The following is an 11,987-nucleotide window of genomic DNA, read 5'->3' as shown; positions in this document are numbered from 1 at the left end:
CTTCTTTCTAATACTCTACTTTGTTCATTATTTTACTATTGCATGATACACATTTTAATGGAATAAATAAAGTTTGAAGAAACTTAGGTGGCTAGTTAAAAACTCTGGCAATGATCTAGGCTTCAAATCTCCAACTTTCTTGTTGCATGGTGTGTTTGGATGCATGACAACTCTATTCTTCTTTTTGAGCGACTTTATTGATTTTGTAAAGGTGATACATGCTTCTTATTAAAAAAAAAATCAAGCAATACAGAAAAGTACAAAGTAAAATCCCAAAATTCCATTACCTAGAAATAACCATTATTAACATCATTCTACGAAGTCTCACTTTGAATATATATAGGTAGGGACAGATTTACAAAAAAGGCTCATAATACATACCATACACACACTGTTGCTTAAATTTAACATAAGAAATTGAAGGTGAAGCAAAATGAAGGAATTACTAAACTTTAGTTATATATTCTTTTGTAAGATATATTAGTTCCTAAAAATCCTTTTAAAGTCTTGCAAAAAGATTATGAAAAGCATTAAGAGGCTGTAGGTTCTACATGGTTAACCCTTAAAAAGTAACTGAGACATGCAGGATCTACTTTAATTGTTTAGAAGCAGCTTTTATTTAGATATCAGACCTGCCTGATGGTCAGAAGTAAAGTATATTACTAGGTGTGTCTATATTAGTTGTAAGGGATCCTAGAGGACCTTGAATTCAATGCCTTATTCCTATTCCATTTTCTGCTGTGTATGGTGAAGGCACAGTTCAGAGTACAAGCTTTGGGGTTAGACTGTCTAGATTTGATACCTGCTCTGTCATTTAGGAAACATGACCATAGGCCTCAGTTTCATCTTCTGCAAAAAATGGGTTAATAGTATCTTCCTTATGTGGTTGTTGATATGAATAAGTGAGACAATACATGGAAGGCTCTTATGATAGTTCCTGAAATATAGTAAGTGCTCAATAAATATAAGCTATTATTATTATAAAGGAATAATGGTGAGTGTCTGAGCCAACATATGACATTGAAAATTGTCATTCATAAAATAATCTCACTCTCTCTCATTCATCTCAGAATAATTCCCCTACTAAATCTGCCTTTAAAGTTAAAGGCTGGGGCCCTGAGGACTTACCTAAGGGGCATGTGGGTGCAGGAGTACTGAATGTGGGAACAGGCTCCTGTCTGAGACTGTCACCTATGTTTATAAGAATGGACGGAACACACAATTCTAGCCTTTTCACAATCTTAAACATATATTATACATTACCTATAACAATAATCACTACTATGCATGTCAGTTACATGGACATACACAAAGAACTTTATATCTGTACTTAAAAATTCTCTCTAAAAGTAAACTAATATTAGTATTTCTAAATTCCCAGTATGAAATTCATATTGTCTCATACAACATAGGGAATATAGGCAATATTTTATAATAACTATTTTTTTTGAAAGTTTTTTTTTTAATTTAATTTATTTTAATTTTGGCTGCGTTGGGTCCTCCTTGCTGCGCACAAGCTTTCTCTAGTTGCGGTGAGCGGGGGCTACTCTTGGTTGCGGTGTGCAGGCTTCTCACTGTGGTGGCTTCTCTTGTTGGGGAGCCCGGGCTCCAGGGTCATGGGCTTCAGTAGTTGTCGCATGTGGGCTTAGTTGCTCTGCGGCATGTGAGATCTTTCTGGACCAGGGCTCGAACCTGTGTTCCCTGCACTGGCAGGCGGATTCTTAACCACTGTGCCACCAGGGAAGTTCTATAATAACTTTAAGTGGAATATAATCTATAAAAATATTGAATCATTACGCTGTACATCTAAAACTAATATTGTAAATCAACTGTACTTCAATGAAAAAAAATTCATATTGTTTTATGTTTTAAAATATTATGAATTCCATGTTTTTGGCATTCTAAGTTAAAAGTAGTCCAATGTTTTCAGTTTACTTATTAGTATGCAAGTTTTAAAAATTTTAAATAAAATGCCTTATAAAAACAAGGTAAATTTCACCCCACCCCCCATATTATTTCACTACGATTGGTTCCTGGATTTGAATTTCAAGGGAGTTGATGACTTTTCTGAAAGATGTTCTGAAGTCCAGTGTACTCTTTCTATTTTCTTTTCTGGCTATTAACATATCTATTTTCTTTGATAATAAAACACTATTCAGGTTCCCCATGAAGATATGCATTTACTTTTGTTACAAACCATCTTTTCAGCCCCAGCTGATTTTTTATCCTTTTTTTTTTTTGGCTATTCCATGAGACTTGTGGGATCTTAGTTCCCCAACCAGGGATCAAACCCAGCCCTTGGCAGTGAAAGCATGGAGTCCTAACCACTAGACCGCCAGGGAATTCCTATCCAGCGGATTTTTTTAAATAACCTGTCTCCAAAAAGAACATTAAAAGTGCTTTTTGTGATGTAGTTTTTTCCAAGTTTGGTTTAAACCCCACATTGGATTTTTTTTGTTTTGTTGGGGAGGGAGGGTTGATGAAAAATTCTAGCTGCTTCTCTGAGCTGAGACTAAACTGTAGGTTTTTTTTTTTTTTTTTAAGCTCAGGAATTTAGGGATACACATCACCACCAAATAATAGAATATATGCCAATTTTCCATTTTGGCTTTGCCTTTCTGCCTGGTGAGTACTTTGGCTTATTTTGTAAATCAGTAAACCATAAATTCTAGCTTAAACAGTTCACTTGATCTCTAGTTTGGGTGTGAAAAAGGGTGATCTGATAATTTTAAATGATGGTTTAATTTCTCCAGCAATGAGGCCAACATGGGGTAAAGAATAAGTTGCATTTGTGTGATTGTGGATTTTAATACTGACTTGATTTATGTTGGGTTAATTAAATAATTTTCTGTGCTTTCAAGTCTTCCACTAAAAACTAGGTACAGTGCAGATGAACTACTTAGTTTTACTCTGTGTAAAGGAACGGTTAAAAAATAGTCAAACAGTAAGAAATTACAAACATATTTAACACAAATATGAACACAAAATGTAGGAACCATATGCTATAGTCATCTCTCTCTTCCTTTCAGAGTGGCTCACAGTACACAACTGTAGCAAAATCAGTAAGTGCTGAATTGATGATATTACCTCAATACTCAGCATTCCTACCTCAACAGCCTTCTAACAGTATGAAATCAGTAGATTTCTTTATAATGATTTCTAAGAGATGGTCTAAATTCTTTAGTTGTACTGAAATGTGTCAAATATTGCTTTTAATAAGTAAACCACTGGCTGGGGTTTGGAAATCTTTTTCTACACAAAGCCTTTGTTGTACCTTTTTTTTTTCTTCCTTTTGTAGGGTATTTTTTGTAAAAGGATTTGACCTGTAACTATTATTGAGAATTTTCTTAGAGGAGTTCAAAGCATTTTACAGGGATCATCTCATTTATCCCTCGAAAGTAAGGCAGAGGCATTATCTCCACTACAGACTGAGAACACTAAAAGGCCAAGATAGGTGGGGTTTTTTGTTGTTGTTTTGCTAAGATCAAAAAGTAATTCTAGGGCAAAGCCAGATTCCGGTCTGACCTTGTTACATGATGCTTCTGCAGTGACATAATGCAATGTCGTTGCTCTCCTAAGTCTCTCCTTGCCTATGCTAGGTGTTGAATAATTTCCAGAGTCGATTTCTCATTCATTCTTGTTTCTGAAAATGGATCCTAAGATGTAAATACAAAATAAAACCCTCAAATCCTTACTGTTAGGATTTGGGGTACAGGATACAGACAGGGATAGGCATATTCCTCCCCCACTTCCCAATCTTACTGCCTCCCCCAATGCTGTCCAGTAGAAAAAATAATGTGGGCCACAAATTCAAGTCACATGTATAATTTTAACCTTTCTAGCAGTTACATTAAAGTATATTTAGGCCAATGTATCAAAAATCTTATCACTTCAACATGTAATTAATATAAAACTATTAATAAGATAGTTCACATTCTTTTTCTTTTATAAGTCTTCAAAATCTGGTGGGTTTTTCACACTTACAGCACACCTCGATTTGGACTAGTCACGTTTCCAATGCCCCAAAGCCACGTGTGACTAGAGGGGCCTGTGCAGGACAGCATGTCTAGACTTCAGTAGATTCTTCTAAGCTCTAGCTTCAAATTGGTGGCCTTGTGAATGCAATGGGTGGTGTGGGAAAGGGCTCCTGGATGACCTTGGAGAATCCACTTGCCCTTGCGTGGTGACTAATAGCTTTACCACTTGCTTATACATGACTGGGGAGTTATGGATTCAGGATCTAGAGGACTGCAACCTCCCAAAACGTCTAAAATGCCAGCTCATTGCTAGGACTGTGGTTTACACCCCGTGTGAGAACCCGGCCTACTTCTAGGGATGCAGTTCGTGGGGCCCTGGTACGTGGCCTGTGGAAAGGAGGCATCAGCCGAAGTAGAGGGCTACCGGAGGGGGAAGGCCATCCAAGTGTGTGCTTCTTGAGGGCAGCGGCTAGAACTAAGCGCTTCTTGAATGCGGAAGCTCCTCTTGCCGCCGTAGCCAGGTGCTCGGCAGGCCTTGCTAGCTAGATGAACGCAAGCTGCGCTTCCTGCACACGCTCCGGGCGGCCCGGGGTATGGGAGGGGGCATATCCCCGGTCTCGGCCCGCACCCCGAAGCCGCTCCACGGCCGCGGGTGTGAGGGGCGGGCCCAGGCCTCGGCCCGCGCCGCCCCATGTGACCCGGTCCGACATGGTGTCGCCTCCTCCTGGGGCGGCGGCGGCGGCGGTGGCGGCGGCTCGGGCTTGGCTCTGCGTCGGGCCGGCTCCGCGGCCGCTCATGGGCAGCCAGGGCGGCTTAGGGCCCCCCGGGAACGGCGGGCCTGGCGAGGGCGAGAGCGGGGAGACGAGGAAACTGCAGGAAGGGAGAGCCGCGAGGGGAAAGCGGAGGAAAGGGAAGGGGAAGGGGAAAGCAGAAGCAGGGCAAGGCGGAAGAGGAAGCGGGGCGGAAGGGAAGCCGCAGCCGCCACAGGCGAAGGAGGCAGCGGGGCTGGGGGCCGAGGCGGGAGAGAGGGCAGGCCTGGGAAAGGTAGGAGAGGGAGGCGGAAGCGTAGAGGAAGGGACGAAAAGGATCGTCAGGGGAGATGAGGGGAGCGCAGGGGCGCGGAAGGAGGCCAAAGGAAGATATGATGGGAAGAAGGAGGAGTGGAGGGTCAGAACTGGACAGCGGGAGGAGGCCAGGCCGGCGAGAGCACAGGGACGAGGGTGTCAGGCTTGGGGCCGCCTCGCTGGGACAGGGGCGGCCATGGCGGCGGCGGCTGAGGAAGAGGCGGGAGCCCGGAAGCCTGCCGGCCGCCCCGCCGCGGGGCCCGCGCTCCTGCGCCTGCCGGAGGAGCTGCTGCTGCTCATCTGTTCCTACCTGGACATGCAGGCCCTCGGCCGCCTGGCTCAGGTGTGCCGCTGGCTGCGGCGCTTCACCAACTGCGACCTGCTCTGGCGCCGGATAGCCCGGGCCTCGCTCAACTCCGGCTTCACGCGTCTCGGCACCGACCTGTAAGCGCCCGCTCGCCCACCCGCTCCCCGCCCCGGGCCGGCCCTCGTCCCGGGAAAGGGCGGGGCGCCGCGGCCTGGTCGGCCTGGGGCTGTGTCGCACCCCGAATTCTGAGGCCTGGACCCGGCCTCCGCCGATCCCTCCCCGAGCACCCTGCTCCTCTCAGAGGACCCCATCCGAGGAGGCCTCCCAACAGCATCCCTCAGTCAGCACCCTCCCCGTGGGCGGCTCCTCACAATTAGCCATCTTAAGCACTCTCGTCAGCTTTTAATTGTGTCTTTTCGCAGACGTTGACCGCCTGGGTTCCTCAGCTCCAGAGGAGCCCGGCTGGTCTGTGGCTTTAGAGGCCTCCACCCGTCCAGGTGTAGGACCCATATCCACTATGTGGCCTTTCAGGACGTTTTTGTGGACATTCACCCTCTCACCCCCTTCCAAGGGTTGTTAGGCTTCAGAGCGTGGATAAAATCGAATACGGAGGAAAGGGTTCACACCCCACAAGAAGGCCCTTGGTCCAAGTGTCAACCATAGTTTACGACTTGATGGAGGCAGAATGACACAAAAAAGGGTGCCTGCTTATGGCAGGGGGTTGGATGAGTACAGTATAGACTGTACACGAAGGCATGGTATTGTAATTTGGCCTGTACTTGGTAGGATCTGAGACCTGTGAATGAAAAACTTAACCATGTAAGCAGTTAATAGGGAGGGGAAAAAAAAATGTGGAACTGGAGGAGTAAAAGCTTTCAGATTGCACCCAGCTCCATCCAATTTGGGTTAAAAAAGGTAGTTCTAATACAGTATAGCAACATTAAAGAAAGTTGGTTTAAAACATAAAAAGCTATAATACCACCACCTCTAGATAACTATTCAGTTTTAAAAATTACTTTTCATTTGCACACTTTTTCCTCCTCTTAGTTGCTATCCTACTGATCCTAACAGAATAGGTACATAATAAATGTTTGTGGGCTGTACCATGAGATTAAAAACATTCCTCTAATATTAGACTTTCAGGTTGTATGCAGCTTTTTGCTATCATAGATAACAAGGAAATGAATAATTTAATGCACTTTTTGGTAACAGCTTTATTGAGATATGTCACATACTGTATAATACATATGTCTTTTTGAATTGGTTCCTTAGGATAAATTCTCAATATTGGCATTACTGGATCAAAGGTTATGGTTTGTAAAAAGGTGTTGTACCAAGTTACAGTGACAATAGCAACAAATTATTAAGCTAATTTCATGTAAGAATTTAAAAAATCTTTGCTATGTTAGTGGACATATAATGGTATCTCAAAATTTTGTTATTTTGCATTCCTTTACCACTGACCAGCATAAATATTTTCCCCTGTGTTTGTTTCACCCGTGAGATTGTCTTTTCCTAGCCTTTGCACATTTATTATTGGGGTCCTGAAGTTACTGTTATAAAGGATTCCAGGCCTTGTGGGTCATAGATATTAGGCTCTAGTATGTCATCTTTGATGCAAATATTATATTTTTCCCAGTTTGTTCTTTTTACTTCACTGTTTTTAGCCTATAGAAGTTTTACATTTAAATATATCAGAATCTGTCAGTTTTTATGTGATTTTTAAATCTCTTCCACCCCTGCAAACTGAGACATTTATGATTTCTCCACAGACCTGATAAGTCTTCTCTGATATTCTGTTGGTCTTCCTAAAATTTGATTTTTAAAAATAGTTAACACTTTGATTAATATCACTTTTGTTTTGGTGTAAGGGGTGAGTTCAACCTTCTTTTTTTCTAAACACCTACCTAGTTACCACTACACTTTTTGTTAAATAATTCTTGTCTTTCCCTTTAGAAAGACAAAAAAATTTTGTTTTAGAAAGCTTACTTTGCCATATATTGAGTTTATATAGCTATGTGTATATACAGTCACACATACATACATATTATATATGTATATATATTGGGTCTATATCTGAACTCTCCATTTTGTTCCACTGATGTATTTTTCCATTTCCCTTCTATTTTAAATATTGCTGCTTTTTGACAGTCTAATATCTGTTAGGTTTAGATTATCCTTGTTGGATTTGTATGTGTGTGACGTCTTCACTCTCACTCAACACCCCAGCAAAAAAAAAAAAAATTCTGTGCGTTTTCAAAAGTTTCTGTGGTTTTCACTATAAAGTTTCTACATGTCTGTTGTTACACTTATTCCTAAGTATTCCTAAATATGCTATTCATTTTGTTTTTATTGTGAATGCAATCTCTTTTTCAGTATGTTTTTCAGCTGGGTATTATTAATGATGTCCAGGATTGCTACAATCTTTTGGAAATTTTGAACCTGATAATTTTGTTTAACTTTTATTATTTCTAGTATGATTTTGTTGTTGATGATAATGATTCTTTGGGATTTGGGGGGCATGCAAGTCTTATTACCTTCATTTTTTGTAAGAAAAACTCTTTCAAAGAACATGTCAGTTGACCTAGAAGAGAAGTTGTCTAAAATGCCCGAAACCCAAGTCAGCCATGGCAAAATTTGGCTTTCTTGTTTATAGAGATTGAATGAACAAATGAAAGAATTTATGTTTATTTTTCTTTCCTTCTCAAATGCTCTAAGAGATAATGTGAATGAGTGTGCATTCTGTAAGCAATAATAACAAAATGAAAATCAGTTTATAGTATAAAGTGCTTTGAGACTGCCAGGTGATTTGGCTTTATTATTTATTAGCCATGTGTGTTTTGATTTCTTGCCTATGTCCTAGGATGTGGTATCTCCAACTTTCTAGGGAAGTTGTTTTACCACAGCACTTGATAAAGAGCAGGGTCACTGCTCGTATTTTCTGAGTTGAGGGGAAAAGCTATGCGTGTTACAGCAGGTGGAGAGAATCTTTACCAGTGTGGTCTGTTTTTGGACAGCTGCAGAGATGTGATAAGCCACCAAGAGAGGTGGTTGTCATCCCTGGAGGGAGATGGCATGTACCCCAGCCCTCTTAGGGCATCAGGGAGCTTGGGCTCAAAGTTCAATGCAGGTGCGGCTGCTTGGATAGTGGCAGGGCTGTAGTTCATATTTTGGGCTAATTAACTGCACACTGGACAGTAGGATAAGTTTTTATAAGCACAACACAAAACTGCATTTTATCAGAAGCCACACAGCTTCACTGCCCCGGAGTTTTATCATCTGTAAACAATGGGAATAACATATCCAGTAAAATGAGACTTAAGTGTTGTGATGTGTAAGTGATAGCACAGTATTCGGCACATAGTAGGCACTCAATAAATTGGTGTAAAATGGAACGTTTTAATTGCTTGTCTTCTCCTCCAGTCAGTCTATATAGCAAAAGTGAAGATGGTTTGACTTGGAGATGCTGCCTAAAGACAGGAGGTGGGGAAAACACACACACACACACACACACACTGCTTAGTTTCCCTCACCTGTCCTGAATGTTTTTGGCAACATGACAGCAGAACCTGTGAGCTTTAGGGTCTGTACTCCCTGCCGAAGAGCCTCATGAATTCTCGGAAACACAAAGTAAGATTTACTGACCTTCCGGCCCAGGGCAAGTCCCATTCAGTTTGGCCGTTCCTAACTGATCATAGCTTTGTTGAGTAAGATGAACTGCTTTGGTTCCTTGTGATTTGTTAATGGTCTATACTTGTGCTTGAAGGCATTTTGGCCACTTTAAAACCACAAACAAATAATTTGCTTCCCTTTAGGCCTCCTGCCCAAACAGTGAGCACTGGTAGGTATCCTGAACTTCTTTTTTAAGTGGACACAAAGACAGCTTGAGTCAGTCATCTGGTTTAAAATCAGTTTTATTTGAATGTTTTATGAAGCCTGGGGGAATAGAAATATCTTTAATATAAAAATCAAGGAAATGTTTCATATAGCAATCTTTTAAGTTTTTCCTGAACAGTAGGGGCAAAACTAAGCTAGTTCAGTCTTCAAGAACAAAACAGTGAAATTTAACTCGGTCAGTTTATAATGTAGGCTAAGTGCAAGAAGTTAGAAGGTATGAGAGGTGGAAGGGCAAGGGTGCTATTTGTAAATTCTGATACTGTAAAATTAACAAGAGCAAAGAATGGAAAGAAAAAAGTATATCCATGTATGTAAATCTATTTTTAAAAATACTTTTGCAGTCTTGATCTTCTCCTAAATTAAGTCCTCTATGTTTTCAAACTTGAATTTTATTTTAAATATCCTTTGAGCATTACCTGGGTGCTCTCTTGCATTTGCCTGTGATAGATTTGCCTAGAATTAACAATAGGTGTTTAGGGAGTCAGGCTCTGAGGTGTTTGCCCTGGCATGTACATTCATTCCTCAGCCAGGGTCTAGTAGGCTTGGAGCTCTTTGAGGCCAGGGGAATGGGGTATCTATTTCAGTGATGATTAACATCCAGAGTGGTGAGATGGACACAGATAAGCAGAATGTGTTTGTTTGTTTTAAAATGATTGCACCTAAGAGCATTTTTTTGACCCAGAAAGCATAAAGTTTCCTAACTGAACAGAGAAGGCATTGCTCACTGGTTACTTTTAGGGCCTAAACAGTGATTTTCAGAAAACAATTAGCAACTTAAAGTAGCTTTGGCTCTCTCCTTCACCTTTCTGCCTTACCTAGGAAGCAGTCACTTACTTGTTCTCTGGTTCATTGAAAGGTTTCTTATATGGATGTATTTACCTTCAACTGTTTTGGAAAGGCCTTATTTTTAATGGTTTTGTGAGTTAATAAAAGTGAGTTCAGTTTACATGTTTAAAATAAATGAAACAATACACCTGTGGAAGCAGGAAATGGTCTAGTACAGTCAGTACCTCCAAATGCAAACTGGAGGAATGCAAGAGGCCTTTTCCTCCAAGACTGTGAGAATATGGAAGCAGCTTATATCCTTTCCAGTCTTGTAAAACTTGAATAGTAGGGGATGAATTTCCTAGCTTTCAAGGCAGAATCATGGAGAAATCCAAAGTCCTCATAATCTACAAGATAAACAATTTATTTTGAATGAAATCTCTGAAAATACTTCAATACTCTCAGTTTTCTTAGTTTCAGTTTTCTGTGTCTAGCCATTTCACCTTAGGTAGAGATTGTGCTTGAGCTGCTTGAAATCAAACTGGCAGTGAGGTTACTGATGAAGCATACACATTTTTTAAAAAATTATTTTTGAGTGTTTTACATAGAAAAGAATTACCTTTGTGTGACAACTTAACCTTAACTCTGGATTGACCCTGGCATTGGATTAGTTTCTGGTCCTTACTCATAACCATGGAATAGGGAGACTTTTAGGTAGACTCTTCTTGAGGCCAGGCTCCAATAAATTTTGAAAATTTAAGACGAGATTGACTGTTTGGAAAAATGAGGAAGAAGTTGAGTTTTGAATTTCCAGTGAAAATTGACATGCCCCCCACTCTGATCGACAGAAACAAATTTTTGATAAACTCCAGAATTTATCTCAGGTGTGTGTGTCAACCATCCGATGAGGTTGAGAATCCAAAGATTTGGTTTATCCTTGAGGAAAGGCCTTTCTATTCAGCAGTCTTGCCCAGATTTGAACAGCTTTCAGATGGAACTCCAGGTGTAATCAGTAGAAGCAAGATGGTTGTGCTAATTTAGAACATGTTTATGAATCTTGAATCATGTAAAGGCTTGAACTGTATCTAAAACTGACTATGAGACTATCTGGAGAAAGAATTTATCTCTTGTTAGAGGTTTGGCTCCTTTGTCTCAACTTTGAGTTAGTTCTTCGTTATATCCAAATTGTCCACATTGCCCTCCCTGGGAGTCTGGGCCACCCAATGGGCCTTTGTGCCTGCCCCTCTTTAGCCGACAATTAATTGCCAGTACATTCTTTCTTCTTCTTCTTCTTTTTTGGTGTTTGACATGAGCTCAAATTGTTGAGAAAGGTGACAACTGTGAAATGAAGACAGGGCTTGAAGACACCTTAAAAAATACATGCAAAGGCCACTAAATGACAAGAGCAGACTGCCAGGCTCTTTCAAAACATCACCACGTCTGTTGACTTTCCATTCCTTGTTCGCAGCACAAAATTGGAGGTCAAAGAATCATAGGAGTTAGAGATGGAAAAGACATTTGGGGTCAGCCAGTTCATGCCTCCGCCTCCTCCTGCCCCTGATTCCGAATCATTCCTTACATTATATTTTCTCCCCCAGCCCTTGTACAATTTTCACAGTCTTCACTCGACCCCGGCTGTCACCTTTGGGGAATGATGCTGGAGGCTCTGTCCAGTTTCTCCTCGGCAAAGAGAGATATTGCCTGTGCCCCCAATTGACATTCGTGAACTTCTTTGTTGGTGGTCTCAGCTGAGAGGCTGAAGGCTAACTGGAAGTGTCTCTGCTGCCTGGCAAGGGGGTTTTCTAGACAGAACTGAGGTGCATTTAGTGTATGATGATGTTGGGGAAGGGGAAAAGGGCCGGGGTACAGTGCAACCAGTGCAATTTGTTCCTATACTTTTCTCTAGGAAGGCTTTTGACCTGAAAGGAGGGTGTGTGTGTGTGTGTGTGTGTGTGTGTGTGTGTGTGTGTGTGTGTG

General features: G+C 41.3%; 1 protein-coding gene across 5 annotated transcripts in view; it reads left to right on the top strand.

Moving 5' to 3' along the window:
- The first annotated feature begins 4,407 nt into the window (after nt 1-4,407).
- Nucleotides 4,408-11,987, top strand: part of FBXW4 (F-box and WD repeat domain containing 4) — an 80,350-nt gene continuing 72,770 nt past the window's right edge. For 3 of the 5 annotated variants that reach the window (XR_003433898.1, XR_003433897.1, XM_027112359.1), the window contains exon 1: nt 4,412-5,485. Coding sequence is in view for 3 of the 5 variants with exons in the window: in XM_027112359.1 (XP_026968160.1) it covers nt 4,524-5,485 (962 nt within the window). In the remaining 2 variants the exon portion in view is untranslated. Of the gene's footprint in view, nt 5,486-11,987 lie in introns of all 5 variants that reach the window. The other 2 variants (XM_027112361.1, XM_027112360.1) reach the window with 2 other exon arrangements.

The sequence above is a fragment of the Aethalodelphis obliquidens genome, unplaced genomic scaffold (genome assembly GCF_003676395.1).
Source record: "Aethalodelphis obliquidens isolate GAN/ISIS:26980383/991018 unplaced genomic scaffold, ASM367639v1 scaffold11, whole genome shotgun sequence".
NCBI lineage: Eukaryota > Metazoa > Chordata > Mammalia > Artiodactyla > Delphinidae > Aethalodelphis > Aethalodelphis obliquidens.
The sequence above is the reverse complement of the archived record's forward strand: the minus strand, read 5'-3'. Positions and strand labels throughout refer to the sequence as shown.